Source organism: Crocuta crocuta, unplaced genomic scaffold (genome assembly GCF_008692635.1).
Source record: "Crocuta crocuta isolate KB4526 unplaced genomic scaffold, BGI_CrCroc_1.0 scaffold352, whole genome shotgun sequence".
NCBI lineage: Eukaryota > Metazoa > Chordata > Mammalia > Carnivora > Hyaenidae > Crocuta > Crocuta crocuta.
In genome coordinates this window covers 2,203,758-2,221,982 of record NW_027532169.1, presented here as the reverse complement: position 1 = coordinate 2,221,982, position 18,225 = coordinate 2,203,758, and the positions used below count along the sequence as shown (strand labels likewise).

The 18,225-nt window shown below is 38.9% G+C and overlaps 1 protein-coding gene across 8 annotated transcripts in view; it reads left to right on the top strand.

Moving 5' to 3' along the window:
* LUC7L3 (LUC7 like 3 pre-mRNA splicing factor) overlaps positions 1 to 17,701 on the top strand; it is a 30,762-nt gene extending 13,061 nt beyond the window's left edge. For 3 of the 8 annotated variants that reach the window (XM_077776889.1, XM_077776893.1, XM_077776894.1), the window contains exons 3-11: positions 1,441 to 1,480; positions 2,382 to 2,526; positions 2,880 to 2,954; positions 3,928 to 4,032; positions 5,855 to 6,016; positions 6,454 to 6,737; positions 7,997 to 8,157; positions 11,644 to 11,784; positions 11,890 to 17,701. In XM_077776889.1, the coding sequence (XP_077633015.1) occupies positions 1,441 to 1,480; positions 2,382 to 2,526; positions 2,880 to 2,954; positions 3,928 to 4,032; positions 5,855 to 6,016; positions 6,454 to 6,737; positions 7,997 to 8,157; positions 11,644 to 11,784; positions 11,890 to 12,080 (1,304 nt within the window). In that variant the 3' untranslated portion in view covers positions 12,081 to 17,701. Of the gene's footprint in view, positions 1 to 1,440; positions 1,481 to 2,381; positions 2,527 to 2,879; positions 2,955 to 3,927; positions 4,033 to 5,854; positions 6,017 to 6,453; positions 6,738 to 7,996; positions 8,158 to 10,324; positions 10,451 to 11,643; positions 11,838 to 11,889 lie in introns of those variants that run through there. The other 5 variants (XM_077776890.1, XM_077776892.1, XM_077776891.1 and 2 more) reach the window with 5 other exon arrangements.
* Positions 17,702 to 18,225: the final 524 nt, after the last annotated feature.

Below are 18,225 nucleotides of genomic sequence, written 5' to 3'. Positions count from 1 at the left end.
AAAAATAAGAGGATGCCAGGAATAGGGTGCTATATAAAAAGGGAACTTTTGAAAAACCAAAAAGAGCTCTTGGAAATTAGGACTGGAGAAATCTGAAATAAAATCAAGGAAATTTGCTGGAATGTTGGGTGATCGGACAGAAAATTCTGAAATTGGAAAAAATTGTACCAGCCCAACACTAATTAGAAATTCTAGAGAAAGCAGAAGAAAGGAAATTAAAAATACTACAATACTGAAGGATGTTAGTCTCTTGATTGAGCGTGTCCTTCAAACGGTCAGCACACTGGATGAAAAAAATCCATTGCAAGGTACACCGTCGGAATTTCAGAGTGGTGGGGGCAGGCCAGGGGCACACAGGAGTATGAATCAAAATGGCCTCAGATTTGTCAGTAACAGCACTTGGACGCTTGAAGACTTTGGAGAAAACCCTAAGGATGCCGAGTGAAAATCTAGTTTTTACTAGGTTAGCTATATAGCCAAACATCAAAGCATGAGGGTGAAAAAAGACATTTTCAGACATGCAAGATCTCAGCAAATTTATCTCCCATGATTCTTTCTCTGGAAACTGCACTGACACATGAGTATAAGGCCAAGGAGAAAAACAAGAGATCCAGTAAACTGCATCCAGTACATACCAGGAAAGGAACCTCTCAGGCTCACCACTCTTAATCAGTGAGCTTAGGAAATAAGCAGCCAGATTGAAGCAGCTCAGGGATGAAATTGAGGCTGATTATCTGATAGATTTGGAATCTTGAGAGAAATTAGTATTGAAAGAATTTCTGTAGCTGAATTAAAGTGTTTGAGAAGAATGTGGAAATACAGAAAATTAAATGGAAAGAATTCCAGTGAAAGTACGAAGTATATAAGTTCTCATAATGCTCCTTATGTTTGACTTAGCAAGTAATAGTACTTGCATAGTTAAGATATGAAGTGTTGATTGAACGTAAAATTGTGATGTCTAAGATAAACCAAGAAAAAACAAAATTGTTTAGAAATATGGGAATAAATTCCAGAAGATGTAGGTGATGTGGTTAAAATTGGTTGCCTTTTGGAGGTAGGTAAGGGTAGGACTAGGGCGGTATTCTTGTACTATTTGGCTTCATTTGTAAATGCCCCAAATTAGTGAAAGGTCAGTGGTAGGTTGGCCCTCATTACAGTTTTTTTCTTGGATGGCAGTAGGAACAATTTCTCTTTCTGTCCATTCCCTCTTCTTTCTTCTTACCATATAGTTGCTCTCCATTATACTGATCTTGAAGATGAATGAGAACAATTTTTATGTGTTTTCTTGGACACATTGCTTTGTGATTCATTAGGCCCAATTTAGGTGTGTACAGACTGATAAAATGGATCTTTTTTTAAAGAATTCCTTTTGTTTTCGCAAGAGAAAAGGTTAACATCCCCAATAATTTATACATTGTATTTCTCTTTTTTTTTTTTCAGGTCCATGTGAGAAAATTCATGATGAAAATCTTCGAAAACAGTAAGTTATCTTTTTGGGTCCTTTCCCCTTGGTCAGTTATTTGGTTTAAAGGGGCAAGGATTAAAGAAATAATTGCAGTTGTCTTGTTGATTCTATTTAATGGGTGGGACAGTACAGAGTCATAGCTTCAAAAATGATAGTTAGCCACCATATGAGTGCATACTATATGCCTTTTAAGAGCTGAGGGTTTTTTTAAAATATTTATTCTGAGAGAGAGAGAGAGGGTGTGTGTGTGCGCATGAGGTGGGGAGGGGCAGTGAGAGAGGGAGAGAATCCCAAGCAGGCTCCATGCTCAGCACAGAGCCCAATGCAGCGTTCTATCGCATGATCCTGGGATCGTAACCTGAGCTAAAATCAAAAGTTGGACACTGAACCCACTGACCGACCCAGGCGCCCCTTAACAGCCCTTGATTTCATAAATGAAGCTTGTCCTGAGGCGAGGGTCACAGGTCCAGTATTGTGGTAGAGCTGGTGAAGCACCTATATTTGCCTTATCTATGCTCTTAACCAAACATAACGCTAAGTACTGCCTTCCTTTTACCAAATTGAGGGACTAGAAATTGACTTCTTAAACACTTGTTTTATTTATTCTTCAGAGTAAATACAACAGTGTATAAGATTAGTTAAGGGGAGCCTCGGTGGCTCATTTGGTTGGGTGTCTGACTTCAGCTCAGGTCATGACCTCATGGCTTGTGGGATGGAGCCCTGTATCGGGCTCAGTGCTAACAGCTCAGAGCCTAGAGCCTGCTTCGGATTNCCCCCCCCCCCCCCCCCCGCCCCAACTCATGTTCTGTCTCTTCTTCAAAAATAAATGTTAAAAAAAAAAAAAAGTTAAGATAGAATATGTGAGTTTTAATGGCTCTTTGGAAGAATAATGCTTGTTTATTTTTATTACTATCAGGTATGAGAAGAGCTCGCGATTTATGAAAGTTGGCTATGAGAGAGATTTTTTGCGATACCTACAGAGCTTACTTGCAGAAGTAGAACGTAGAATTAGACGAGGCCATGCTCGTTTGGCACTGTCTCAAAACCAGCAGTCCTCTGGGGTGAGTATGAAATTAATTTGTTAGTCTTGGTAACATGTCCCTTTTCTCTGAAGACCCAGAGGCCTCCCTAGTATTGAAACTTGTGTTCAAGTTTATTAATTTGCGTTTTTTTAAAATGGCATAAACTTAAAAGGCATTCAGTTTTTTCAGTCTTTATTAGTAGTACTGATTTAGCTAATCATTAAGATTTTTCTTCTAATTATCAGTAATTGACTACCAGAAATGGAAGGTAATTGAGTTATCTTTGTGATTCAATATTTTAATTGTTGAATGCAAGTGTTAAGTATGGTATATGAGAGCTTGAATATTTCTGTGTTTTACTTAATGATAATACATTTTATTCTTTTCAATAGGCAGCTGGTCCAACAGGCAAAAATGAAGAAAAAATTCAGGTTCTAACAGATAAAATTGATGTGCTCCTGCAGCAGGTAAGAATTGTATACATGAATAACAGAAAATACTGGGAACAGACACTTTACCAAAGAAGATAAAGGGATGGCAAATACATATATGTAAATGTGCTTAAAGTCATTAGTCACTAGACAAATACAAATTAAAACCACAATGAGACACTTAACTGTTCTATTAGAATGGCTAACATTAAGACGACTGACCATAGCAAGTGTTAATGAAGATGTGGGCAAACTGGAACTATCATGCACTGCTGGGAGGAGCTAAAAATGGTATAACCACTTTGGAAAGAGTATGTTTCTTAAAAAGTTAAAAGATGAGTCATGTGTTCTAGATATTGACCCAAGAGAAATGAAAGTGTATGTTTACACAGAGTTGTATACTAGTGTTCATAGCAGCTCTGTTTGTAAGTGGCAAAATCCTTAAACTGGAAACTGCTCAGACGTCTATCAGTAGGCAAATGGATAAATGGTGTGATGTGTCCATGCAGTAGAATATGGCTCAGTAATAAAAATGAATGTAACAGTGGGTGAATCTTAAGATAAGTAGGCTGAGTGAAAGAAGCTAGACCAAAAAAAGGAAGAAGTACATAATTCCATTTACATAAAATTCTTTAAAAATGCAAACTAATCTATAGTGACAGAAAGCAGGTCAGTGGTTGCTTGGGGAGGAGGTGCCACAAAGCACATTTGGGGTGATGGGTGTGTTCATTACGTAGAAGATGGTGTTAGTTTCATGGTTGTCGAAACTTACCAGATTGTGCACCTTAAAAACACGCAGTTTATTGTGTGTCAAATACGCTTTACTAATGCTGTAAAAAATCAAAAGGATAAATTTAACCCAAACAAGTTTCGGTAAACAGAATCAGACAAAAGACCCAAAACAACCACTAAATGCTAATAAAGCTTGGGAAAGAACAGAAAAATACTTCGGTAGTTTGGTTAGAAAGGAGTCTTGACTGCATTTTTTTTTTTTTTTAACACCCCTTAGATTGAAGAATTAGGATCTGAAGGAAAAGTAGAAGAAGCCCAGGGAATGATGAAATTAGTTGAACAGTTAAAAGAAGAGAGGGAATTGCTTAGATCCACAACCTCGGTGAGTAGAAACCTCGTTTTGATTTCTCTGGGCTGTTCACTGTGAATTAGTAGAACCTGTTCCTGTTTGAGAATCTTTGTAAACAGTTTTCTCATGTCCTAAGTCAAGAGTTTGCAAACTGTGTCTTAAAAGGGCACACGGTAAATACTTCAGGTTTGTAGACCAGAAGGTCCCTGGCAGCTACCAAGCTCTGCTTTTATATTATGAAAGCAAGCTTTAGACAGTGCATGAACAAATTGATGTGGCTGTGTTCCAGTAAAATGTTTATTTACAAAAACAAACCTCTAGATACTGGCATGCCAGCCTATGCCTTAGGACTACTCATCTGGGCCTGGGTTTTACTTTCTTGTTACTAATAAATTATTCCATGTATATTCATTCACCTTAGCTGAAAATTAGTATACTCAAAGTATCTTCTACTTTCTTGTATTAGAGAATGTAATATACATGTTTTGGATATTGATGATAGAAAATATTGTTCATTGTTTCCCACATATTGAATAGGACATGTACAGATTATGTTCATTGAGTTCAGTTCCCTAAACATTTTGGAAAAATGACCTCAAGGTCAAGGGTCGCATGCTCTGCAGACTGAGCCAATTAGGTGCCTCTTGAAAAATGTGTATTTTTTTATTAAAAAAATTTTTTAAAGATATGTTCATTTTTGAAAGCGAGCTTGAGTGGGGGAGGGGCAGAGAGAGAGGGAGACAGAATCTGAAGCAGGCTCCAGGCTCTGAGTTGTCACTACAGAGCCTGATGTGGGGCTCCAAACCATGGACTGTTGAGATCATGACTTGAGCTAAGTCAGAATCTTAACCAGCTGAGCCACCCAGGCACTCCTATTTTTATTTTTTAAATGTTTATTTTGAGAGAGATTGAGAGAGAGATTATGAGGGTGGAAGGGGAGAGGGAGAGAGGGAATCCCAAGTCCAATTGATGTGGGGCTTGATCCCATGAACCATAAGATCATAACCTGAGCCGAAATCAAGAGTTGGTTGCTTAACCTCCTGAGCTCAGGAATCACCTCCCCTCCCCCAAAATACTTTTTTTAGTTAATTAATTTATTTAGAGACAGTGTAAGTGAGGGGGATAGAGAGAGAGGGAGAGGGAATACCATGAGGGGCAGAGACAGAGAAGTGGGACTCACCCAAAGCGGGGCTCCTGCTCACCTGATGTGGAGCTCAAACTCCTGAACCCTGAGATTCATGAACCAAACTCATGACCTGAGACAGAGTCAAATGCTTAACTGACTGAGCCACCCAGGATCCTCCTTTAAAAAATACTTTTAGGGGCGCCTGGGTGATTCAGTCGGTTGAGCGTCCAACTTTGCCTTAGGTCATGATCTCATGGTTTGTGGCTTCGAGCCCCGTGTCGGGCTCTGTGCTGACAGCTAGCTCGGAGCCTGGTGCCTGTTTCAGATTCTTTATCTCCCTCTCTCTCTGACCCTCCCCTGCTCATGCTGTCTCTCTCTCAGAAATAAATAAAACATTAAAAAAAAAACCTTTTAGTATCACCTTTAGCCTGTTCAACCTAAGAAAGGAATTCAGACTTTCTGAGAGGTATTAGATAACCTTTTTCAAGGTGGTATGGGTAATTCACTAGTTAGAGTTGAATGACGGGGTCTCCACACTTCCTTGATGATAATGGAAAGTTGGTTGATGTTGCCTTGTTCCTGCTCTAAAAGTTGGCCAGTAACTGCTCAGTATTAATGGCTTTGTAGACATTTACAAAATTAGAACTCTTTTCTGAATTTTAAGTACTTACTTTGGATTTGTTTGTTCTCTCTCAGATATTCTTTATAATAACTGGTTTATCATTTCAGACGATTGAAAGTTTTGCTGCCCAAGAAAAACAAATGGAAGTTTGTGAAGTGTGTGGAGCCTTTTTGATAGTAGGAGATGCCCAGTCCCGGGTAGATGACCATTTGATGGGAAAGCAGCACATGGGCTATGCCAAAATTAAAGCTACTGTAGAAGAATTAAAAGTAAGCTTTCAATCATGCACTTTAGCCACAGCCAGTACTGTACTTTAGTGTGACTAAAAATTGATCACATAGAGACATAAGCCTCCTGTTGATATTTTGCTGATGTGTATTATTTGAAACCATAATAATTCCTATAAAATTGTGCTATTAATGCTTAACTGAGCCACCCAGACGTCCCTAAAATTGTGCTATTAATGAATATTATCAAAGCATTTTAATTCCTTCACTTTTTTGTGCCAGGAATTTGGGAGAAAGCGTAACCCTAAGGACTTAGTCAAGTAACGTTATCTCACATACCAACATGGTGTCAGAATTTCTACATTTTTCTTTTAGGACATCAAATTCCATAAGTTGATGTGCACTTGCTTTACATGTCAACCCTTGTTTGACAGTGTTACTTCAAGGATGTTATAAAAATCGAACTTGATTTCTTTTAGGAAAAGTTAAGAAAAAGAACTGAAGAACCTGATCGTGATGAGCGCTTAAAAAAGGAGAAGCAAGAACGGGAAGAAAGAGAAAAAGAACGGGAGAGAGAGAGAGAGGAAAGAGAAAGGAAAAGACGGAGAGAAGAGGAAGAAAGAGAGAAAGAAAGGGCTAGAGACAGAGAAAGAAGAAAACGAAGCCGCTCAAGAAGTCGGCATTCAAGCCGAACTTCAGACCGAAGATGCAGCAGGTCTCGGGACCACAAAAGATCACGAAGTAGAGAAAGAAGGCGAAGCAGGTACAAAGAGCCTGCCAGCCTGTGCACAGCATATAGCGAGTGTGCACTAAACAGTAGTAATTACTAATATTATTTCCTTTGTCCTTGGAAATACTGTCAGGCACTAGGATTAGTTTATGAGAGTGGAGTCAGTTAGCCAGTCCATCTTCAAGGCAACTTCTTTGCTGTTTCACCAGTGTAAGGAGGTTCAGTGTGCTCTGACCAGGAAGTCCGTGCTATTGGATGGTCTCTTTAAGTGCTTCTCTTCTCATTGATTCTAAGAAGACACTTAAATTATGTTATTTTTGGGTAAAATTCTGTACATTTACTTTGGAGGACATTACTCATAATGCAAGAGCTAACCTAACTGGGGTGCCTGGGTGGCTTAGTCAGTTAAGCATCCCACCTCTTTATTTTAGCTCAGGGCACGATCTTACGGTTTGTGTGTTCAAGCCCCACATCGGTCTTTGTGCTGACAGCATGGAGCCTGCTTGGGATTCTTTCTCACTCTAAAATAAATAAACATTAGGGGCCCCTGGGTGTCTTGGTCAATTAAAGATCCAACTTTGACTCAGGTCGTGATCTCACGGCTTAGGAGTTTGAGTCCCTTATGTGGCTGTGTACTGACAGCTCAGAGCCTGAAACCTGCTTCAGATTTTGTATCTCCCTCTCTCTGCCCATTACCCACTCACACTCTGTCTATCTCAAAAATAAAATAAAAACATCATAAAAATTTCTTTTTAAAGTGTTAAAACATAACATTTTTTTTTTTTAACACACATTTATTTTTGAGAGAGAGACAAAGCACAGGCAGGGGACGGCCAGAGAGAGAGGGAGACGCAGAATCGGAAGCAGGCTCCAGGCTCTGAGTTGTCAGCACAGAGCCCGATGCGGGGCTTGAACCTATGAACTGAGATCATGACCTGAGCCGAAGTCGACGCTTAACTGACTGAGCCACCCATGCGCCCCTAAAACATAACTCATTCTTTAAACACATGAAGAATGAAATCAATTTTACTGTTTTAGAGTTGCGATTGAAGAGGGGTCTTAAAGACCATGATAACTATCTTAGCACTCTTTGAAAAATTGAAGTTAGATTTTCAGTAACTTAAGATCTACAGTAGACTATGGATGTGTTTTTTGTAGTGGATTTTATTCATTTGCTTTTTAGGGCTAAGTTTTGCTTAATCTTGTAAATTATTAAACTGTATAATTTTTGCAAAGTTTTTCTCATTGTAATGTCAGCTGAGGTTGCTTTCCTTTTATTTTAAATTGTGAAGAAGTAGAGATCGACGAAGAAGCAGAAGCCATGATCGATCAGAAAGAAAACATAGATCTCGTAGTCGGGATCGGAGAAGATCAAAAAGCCGGGATCGAAAGTCCTATAAGCACAGGAGCAAAAGTCGGGACAGAGAACAAGATAGAAAATCAAAGGAGAAAGGTTAGTTTATGTGAGAATTTAATTCATCAAGTAAAGATTCAATTTGTTAATTAAGAGACTATTTTAACACTTGTTTCTCCACACTCACATTTCTTTGGAGATAGGCAGAGTTCCATTTCAAGCTGTCTTCTTTCTTACTTAGAACCAACACCACTCAGTAGGAGACAGGCATTACTTCCCCCTCTCCTGCTCTGATTTGTGAGAATGACAGTTGACCTGGTGTTTTCTTAGAACATGTTAAGACCACACCTTCCGTTGTTAACCTGAGGTTAATCATCTCAATTCTTCCAAGTATTGCGTCACTCTTCAGGATTATCAGGCTGTAGAATTTATAGCTTGGTTATTGGCAACATTTTTTTTATCTGCTGCGTGTTCCATAATATGTCTTGCAGAGTAAGCGTGCTGTGTTGCATTGGTCCTCATGTGCAGCCTTCATTTAACTCTGTAATTAACTTCTAAGTTTGCAGAAGTTGAGTATTTTACATATGTCTTCACTGTGTTTTCTATTGAAACAACATACTCTGTCCTTTCTACCTTTCCCTTAGATTTTCTGTGGCATTCTGGTGGCTGGAATGCACTGTCACTGCGCTATTAATCGACTTTTTCATTTTGTCTTTGGCATGTTTTCACATGGATATTCTCATTTTTTAGCTTAGTCTTTACTGAAAGATAATTCTTTTAAAAACAGGGTCTCCTTTCTGTATTTTCTTTAGATCTTTTGAGCATTTCATTTTGTATTGACTGGGCCGTTCTGCTTTGCATGAGAGCAAGGGCCTGTTTCTAATTTTCTTGGCTCTGCTTGTTCCGTCCTGTTCTGCCTATTGGTGTCCATGTTTGATCACCCAACATGCGTGCTGCTGTGGTTGAGTTTCTTCAACTGGACTTTTATGTGACACTCGTTTCTTATTTTTTTATGGAACTATTTTTTGGTTTTTGTGGGGTTTTTTGTTGGTTTTGGTTTTGGGTTTTTTTGGGCGCCAGACTCAGGTTTTTGTTAGACTGAGTTAGAGAAAAACCAGCACAAACAGTGGACATATATTTTTGGTCGTATGCTTTCATTTTTCCCGAAATAAGGATACCTTTTCTTTTAAAAATATTTACATGTAGTGTTTTTCCCCCCTACCACCTGGAGCCAATGTTAAGAAGTAGGAAACAAGGACAGTTTTTTAAACTTGATATCATGAGCTTTAGTATTTGTCATTTAAGTTCAGAAATTACTTCTGTGATTCAAAAGGCAGTTGCTACAAAGGATTATTAACTGATTTTACATTAGTTTAAGAAAGTTTCACCCACTCTTTTTTGCAAGGCTTTTTTGTATAATGTGTTTTTCGGGTGAGGGGTCCAGTCTTTAGAGCCAGATAATTGATGTCAGAAATCAAATTAATCACTTCTCTTTGAGAATTAAAGCTCTTTGCTATATTATCCTTCATGTCACTTAAAATAGTTGAACTGGTTCCCAGGGACAAAAGCCTAGCTAGCCTTCATAACTCTCTGGGATCAAAAATGAGCAATAAGGAAAGCAACTTGACAATAAACTATTTGTAAAAAAAGCAGTAAATGGAACTGACCTTACTTAAAACAGGCATGTTTGTGTAATTTCTGGATAGAGCAAAAAGATGTCCTGAATTTCATAGCTATAATATAATCGTAATTATAATGGTGACATCATAGAACTTAATAAAACTTTTGCTTAAGTAAAATAAGCTGCACTGTTTGGATTATGGACAAATAGGGATTTTCATGGAGGAAGGAGAGAAGAGTTGATTTGGAGAAAGTTCTGCATCAGGTCCACCTTGAAAGATTGGGAATGCATGGTAGATTTGTCTTGAACTTGGGGATCTCTTTTAGAATTGGCCTTTGGAAATGTCATGTAGCCATTTAGGCACTCCTAGGTGTACAGATGACTGAAGACCTGAATTCTGAGCAGGAACAACATTTGATAATGGCACATGAGTAAGCGGGAGGTCACTACTCCAGGTGCTGTGTTTTGAAGTACTTGAACGCCACAATGAAAAGTGGTTTCTTACACAGACCTCTATTTCTTAACACCAACCAATTTAGGGTTCTCTCTTTGTCCAGAGAGTTTCCTTTTTTAATCCATAGCCCTGAAATCCACCACACTTTGTGGATGTCCTTAGGACTATTAAGATCTACCATATCTACATAGGGCAGAAGATAAGATTATTGGACTGACTACTAGTCCTCTACGGGGCAACGAGACGACTCTTCTTCATTGAAGCTACCCGTGCACCGGAGAAGCCCATAAGGCACAAAGGGAGGACTTTCCCACAAGGTCAGTTAGAGCACACTGTACTGGCTCAGTTCTCATGAGTCGACGGACAGACCTGGAGCAAGTCCTGCAGTCAGCTACTTGGACATTGCTTCGTGTACATTTTGCAAGTCTTACGGACTGAATATGCTCCTTCACATAAGCTCCTTCACATAAGCTCTTCAGTCTTCCATTCTTTGAATGAGTGCCCCCTGCCACCGCCATGTTTTGTTTTCATTACCATCCCTCTCCCAGTGACTTGCTGTTGTGTCTTAACAACTGTGTCCAGAATCTGTAAAGGGTCGTGCTTCTCTTAAAATGTCTTTCTGTCTTATGAACTACTCTGCTAGACCAGTTATTCTTAACTTCGTTTTAGGGGGAAAGTAGTTTTTCCAGAAAGTTTGTAGTTTGTGTTAACATTTTCTGTAGAAATCTTTTGTTAGGCAATACTTGGAACTAAAAAAGCTGGAATAATCTTGCTCCATGCACCACTTTTTGCCTCTAGTCGGAGGTTTTGCCATTCCAAGGAAAACAGTAGGAGAAAAAGTTGAGATTTACTTTTTTCGTTCTTTATTCGCAGCCGAGTTGAGCTTTAATTTCTTCTTTTGGAAAAACAACTATGAGATGGCATATGTATTACTTTTCTTAGCAAAGCACCAAAGTTCAGTACTTGGATTGAGATCTAAGATCCACTTTCTTTCATTGGGCTTGTTCCTCTTAGGTATTCAAATTTACACATATGTAAGTAGTCTTTTGCAGTACAAAGTCTATAGTTGGAGAAACATGCCTATTAAATGTTCGACTGTTTTTACTTTTGGCAGTTACTGTTTTTACTTTTTACCTTAGTAACTTAACTTTGTGAACACAGTTCTTGTGTGCTACCGTTCATACCCTTCCCATTGCTTTTTGATGTTCCTCACTCCAGATGAAATTTACTTAAATCTTAGATCCTGCAGTGATTTGGAGCTACCCATACTTAGTAGATTATCACCAGTTTGAGAGAATTTGCCTACTCTCTTACCTTTTGCTTTCTCTTAATTCCCCATATGATCCTCTCAGATTTTTATCCCTTTGATAGATTCACCAAACTGTGTTACTTGCAGTCTGTGGGAAATAATTGTCTTTTCATCTCTCAATTGTTGCACTTTTCAAAATGTCATGTATGTATTACTGTATTTTACTTTAAAATCCACGATCAATGTCTTCTTTTATGGCAGAAAAGAGGGGATCTGATGATAAAAAAAGTAGTGTGAAGTCCAGTAGTCGAGAAAAACAGAGTGAAGACACAAACACTGAATCAAAGGAAAGTGATACTAAGAATGAGGTCAATGGGACCAGTGAAGACATTAAATCTGAAGGTGACACTCAGTCCAATTAAAACTGATCTGATAAGACCTCAGATCAGACAGAGGTAAGTGTATTGTTTCTCACTTTGATTAGGGCTTTTTGTTACTGTTTGGCAGTGCAGCGTAAGTATGCACAGACGAAGACGGAGCTAAGCCGAGTAAGAAGACATACAAAAGCATCTTCTGAAGGAAAAGACAGTGTAGTCCTGCAAAACATTTTGAGGTACATTGTTTTGTCTCAGCTATTTTGTAGCAGACTCGTGCCCCCATTAGTGTGCCTCTTTGGAACTTATTGCCCACGTTTGTAATGTAGTCGCCATTGAAAAGTTAATTATCCTTTTTTTTAGGGATTTTGCTGTCATTTCTTTTTTTTTTTCTTTTTTTTAATAAAAAGGTTGAACTGTTTTTTTTTTTCTTTTTGGTATTAAGTCCATCTTGTGTTGGTACATTGGCAGAGACATATGCTTTAACAACTTAAATATTTCTGAGGCACATGTTGGACTACTTTGTTTTAATTAAACTGCTAGTATTTCTTTGTCAAGGATGTTTCTAGTTTTTTGCTTTATTGCCTTGCATTCTAATGCAGTTTGTTCTGTAACTCGAGAGCCAGTAGCATTGGATTGATGGAAGTGTAGGGTTTATGAATTATTGCAGCTGACTACCATACCTCACACAGCGTTGGTGTTGTGAGCGGCCCATGAAAAGCCAAATTAAAAATCAAGGATTCAGTCAAACTAAGCAGGTACTCATGCCAGGTACTCCTTTCTCTACCCACATCCATGTTTGAATGCTATTGCCTGTGATCTTTACGCTTAACTGTTGTGTATCTTTTTTGTTCTTTACAAGAAGCACAGAGGGGTTTTTTGTGTATTGCGTGAAAACTTCTAAATCAAATGTTAACAGAATGGAATTTTTTTTCAACTGTATGTAGGGATGCAGTGGTGCCCAGAATTAGATATCTTTAAAGAATTTTAAATACAATAAACACTTCACATTATTCGCCTTGTTACATTCAATGCAATTCTCAAGTCTTTAAGAGGTATGTGTTTAATATTTCCTACGGTGTAGGAGAATTTGCAGGCAGCCATAGGTCCATAGGAATAGTCACTGGCTGAGACGTTTCAGGCAGCAGTGGATAGCAGAGACAGACACCTTCAATCTGTGAAATACAAAGAGTTGATGAATCATGTAGAATGAATTTGGGTTTTTAAAGAACTATTAAAAGTTAGGTTTTATGAGTTCTTAAAACCTATAAACTGTTCATTCTTTGGGCTAGTGGCTTGGGATGAAAGATTTCTACTGAAAGGGAGTACCAAGTAGTTGGTTTGTCAATGGCTTTCATCTTCTAGGACAGCAGTGTAGTGTTACGTGTGTGAGCCATTCACACATAGGCCAGCACACGCAGGCACAAGGCTTTAAGACCACGCTGATGCCTTGGTAACTTACAGAGAATACAGATGTTCCATGTCCATATATTAAGTAGCAGTTAGTGACTGGGCCAACAACTTAGTCATAAACATTTGCCTTTTACATGTTGTCTAATTATCTTTTTTCCCCAACTTTTGCATTGTAGGACTGCTGTTCGAAGATTTCTGCAAGAAACGTGAAAACGGCATAACATGAAGATCGCCATTAAAATGAGGTGAAAGAAAACTATAGTGGCATAGAAAAGTAGAAAGCTCAGTTAGTTCTGTTTTGTTTTGTTTTTTTATTAAAAATGCAGGACTGACGTGACCTACCAGATTTCAGAACATGTGTTAATAGCGTATATATGCCACTGAGAACTTAGGTCCTGTATCATATTGTTTTCTTTAAGACTTTTTAAGAAATATTCCCTAAACATGTGGCTTGCTCAGTGTTTAATTGCAAGTTTTCATTATTGGACTTTGAAAACAGGATTAAACGTTAGTATTTGTGTGAATCAGACTTAAGTGGGATTACATTTTTACAACTCTGCTATATTCTAGCCTTTGGATTTAGAAGTGAAAATAAAGTATCTCTGACTTTCTGTTACAAATTTGATTGTCTCTGTCATTGAAAAGTTTTAGTATTAATCTTTTCTAATAAAGCTATTGACTCTGAACTAGTCCCCTGTTTTAAATATGTGGTGCACTGTTACTAGAAGTGTTGGTGTACAGTTTTATCTGACTGTTCTGTTAAAGACTAATTTTTATAGCATTTCTGCAGTTTAAATGTTTTAAATAATGGTGCTTCAATTTTGGGTGGTTATGAATACATTTGAATTTTGCTTTTAATAGCAAAGATGTACAGTGAACTAGAATATATTTTTACATCCCTGAGAGATCCCTTTAGTAGTAGAAAATTCAAAATAGCCTTCTAATGAGCACTCTCTTCTTCTAGTTATGAAATAATGATGTAGAAGAGCATTCAAGAACTTTTAACTAGCTTTTGGTCTTTGTTTTAAATCCTGTGTCAAGGTTTCTTTTAACCTGGTCTTGTCAGATTACAGACGTATTCATTTCTGTGTATGGGCTGTGTAGTACACATAATAAGGATTTATTTTTTAAAAACAGGCTTAAACAGGTCGTTCCCCCCACCCCCAGCTAGTTTGGCAGCATGTTTCTATAGCCAGCTTTGTCAACTGTGTAAAAGTATTATCCAGCTACATATATCATAGCAATTGTTTGTGATTTATAGTTTTCAAATATTGCTGTCAAGTTTATAAGGTAGAGAAACCGGGTAACTGGGTTAAATAACTTACGCAAGGTCATATGGCTTCATGTTGGCAGAGAGCTGGCATGTGGAACCTAGGTCTCTCTCTCTGCCTTTTGGTCCAGTCCCTCACTTTTCTGCCACTGTATCCACTCTCATAGGCATAGTGAACTGTCACAGAATTTCCTAAAATACCCTCCACCGAGCTGTGGGAAGTGATGAAGCTGCCACCTCAGAGGTGCTTGGTGTGAGATCATGCCAGGGGCACAGGGCATTCCTGGCTCACTGGCTGATTGTGGAGGCCCAGAAGGCCCACACGAATGGGTTGGGTATCTGACTTTGTCAGGATTAAGATAAGATGCAGAGCAGTCTAATACAAAAGCAGTCCCTCCCAAGCACTGGTGGTGGAGTTTGACAGGCTTGTGGTTGTGAGAGCGCAAGTGCTAGTTCCTCCTATTCTATTGCTCCGTATCTGGAAAACCCATCTGGAAAAACCGAAAACACAGTTTACTGAAGTATTAAGGTACTAAATTACTAAGGGATTAAAATGCCAGGTTTGTTCTTGCCTCTTCTGGAATCCATAGCTAAGTTAATTTAATGAGGTACAGTAGATGAGTTCATGAGAAGTCGTCGTCATCTTCATGATTCTGTGGGCATTTTGATGTATTGATCACAATGGGAGGTAGGTAGGATTTGGGAGAGAGGCCTGGCCCCTTACGGTGTCCATGACTAAGGTCTGGTTTCATTGGAGATCTAGAAGTTCAGTAGCCCTCAACACCCAGAATTTAGCAGGCTCAAGAGGAAATTATTCCTACTTAAATTCATAAGAATCAAATATAGAGGCTATGTGCTTATTGAATTTAAGAAATATGCATTCCTGCCTTTAGGGCCAAGCAGTTGTCAGTCGGTCAGTGTGTATTTTCTCTGTGAAGAGCCTTTAAGGGGATCAGATTTTATTACTCAGAAGATTACTTGGTAAGATTGGAATTGGATCAGAGCAATCAAGTTTTGTTACCTTTTTATTGTGGAAAATTTAAGACCTACGTAAAAGTAGAACAGTATAATCAGCCTCTATTAAAGACTCAATGGCCAGTCTTAATTTTATATATGTATGTGCATGTGTGTATGTATCCCGTCCCTCCTTTTATTTTCAAGCAAGTCTAAGACACACCATTTAATCTGTAAATATTTCTGCATGTATTTCTAAAAGTTAAGATCTCAAACAAGTTCACTAACGAGAATAAATTGGATTAACTTTTAATTGGCCGAGTCCTCAACTGTAGTTCTGGTCTGGTGGCTTGCTTTCCATAGTGCGTCTCCAGAGGAGCACGTGATGGGTCTGCTGCTCTGGCGGCCTCTTAGCTTCCATGTGGAAAGACTGTGCGTCACCTCCCTTTTTGTTAACATGTTTTCTTCAAATAGATCACAATATATTTACAGTTGACCCTGGAACAATGCGGGAGGTTTGGCATGCCAACCACCCCCACCTCCTGTGCGGTCAAATCCACACACATACTGGACTTCCCCCAGAACTGCTAATAGCCTGCTGTTGACCAGAAGCCTTAACTACAATGTAGTTGATGAACACACATTTGGTATGCATATTGTGTATCGTATGCTTCCAGTAAGGTAAGCTCAAGGACACGTGTTGAGAAAATCATAAGAGAATACATTTACAGTACTGTGCTGTAAAAAAAACCCTTATAAGTGGACCCATGCAGTTCAAATGCGTGTTGTTCAAGGGTCAGCTGTATTTTTCATTTTGGATTAAAACCCATTTCTTGCCTTCTTGAGGTTGTAATAAACAGTCCTATTTCGGCTTAGATATTTATCTCCTCTCTTTACACCATCACACCTGCAGGCAGTCTGTCTGCTTTCCCCAGTATATAGTTAAGTGTCTCAGAGGCCAACTCTTACGTACAGGATGTCAGCCACCTTCTGATTAAAGTTTCTAGAGAGATGTTTCAGCGGAACAATTTAGGGTGGGAGTTTTATGAGTGTCCATTCCGTGCTTCTAAAAAATGCATTTTAGGTTGGCTGTGTGAATATTTTTAAACATTATTCTAAAGTGCATGAAACAAAAGGAAAACACTTGAGAATTGTCTGTATTTTCTGTAGGATGCAACTTTGTTCAGGGCTGATTTTCAAGTTTCAGTTCAGATTGATTTTTTTTTAGTTGTTTATGAAAGAACCCCAGGGGACTACTTTTTAAAAATTTTGTATTACAATTGTAATGCTTGTACGTGGTTCAGAAAACAACAGTAGAAGTGTTAAGTGATCTCTTCCCCACCCCCTCCTGTCCTTCTGGTCTTCCTTTTCAGGAGCACTGTTAACAGTTACTTTTGCTGGAGGGAGGTGGGAGTTGTAAGCATATATGTATAGACCTTTTTTATATATGATAGTACACCAATATGTTTTGAATCTTGCTGTTTTCACTCTTATATTTAGAAACATTTGAGAGCTAGGAGACCACCCTTAAGTTTTAAACATGTCGTTTTTCAGAGTATATTTCAAGTAAACCAAAGCAGAGATGTAAATGTGCTTTTCATTGTTGTATCAGACTTTTTAATTTCCTACTTTAAAAATGCAGTTTGAGAGTCCTTGATCTATTTCTTCCCCTCAGCCGTTCCAAGTAGCTCAGTCGTCGACAGATATAAGAATGTTTCGGAAAAACAGCTTTGGGAAATAGTTTGGCATAAGGGTCCATGGCCTAACTTCTCTTGTGGCTATTCCACTCCTAGATACATACCCTAGAGAAACTCTTACACATGTGTCAGGACATGAATGTGAAAATGTCATAACAGCATTGTTTGTAACAGGAAGAGAAGGAAAACCAAAATAAACTGGGAAGACCCCAAGTGTCCTTCCATCCACTGGATAAATACCATGGCATCTTCCTACCGATTCCGTGGGATCACACAGAAGTCCGCCTGAACTACAGCTACACGTGTGAACACAGATGAATCTCAGTGGTCGGAAAAGCAAGTTACAGAAGAATATACATGCACCATGGTTCCATTTCTGTGAAGGTCAAAACCGAGCAGTTAAGTTAAATCTATGGTAAATGAAAGAAAAGCAAGGAAATGATTAACGTGAAATTCACCGTTAACCTGTGGCGGCGGAGGGCACGGAGCAGCCTTCATAGGAACTGCTGACTGCGCTCTGTTGCGAGAGCTGGGTGGGTGGTTTCTTTTTTAAAGTGTATGTTTCTGTGCTTTTGTATGTATGCCATTTCTTAATAAAATTTAAATTTAAAGGAAGCGTGGGAAAGGGTCTTGGTGTAGGTAGCAGCTAATAAAACAGATAATAAAAGCACCGTATGTAATCAAGTTCACCCTCCTTTAACAACTGGCACATGTAAAAGGTATGGTTTCCTGAGAGTGCCAAATTTAGGGTCTGAATTGTAGTCCTTTAAAAGCTAGCAGCAGAGCCCAAGTGTATGTTTTCTCTGCGATCACTTGTTTTTATCTCTACATGATTTTCATTCGGGTGTCCGCCAGGGAGCCGCTCCTTTCGTACCTGTGCGCTTCTTACAAATTCACGCCCTTCCTGGAAGGGAACTGCTGGGTGAGAAGAGCCATACTCCTGGCTCGTGGTCAGCACATCCTTCCCCGGTTCAAGCAGGAGTGTCGCATTGGTGGGGCTGCTCCGTTTTGGCCTTGTTCTACTCTTGGTAGGAGTACCATAAAATGTTGGGTGTTGCCCTTCAAAAGGGAAGTTGTTGAAAGTAGAAATGGACCCGTAGGTGCATAAAATTCACCCGTATCAGCAGTGGACCCC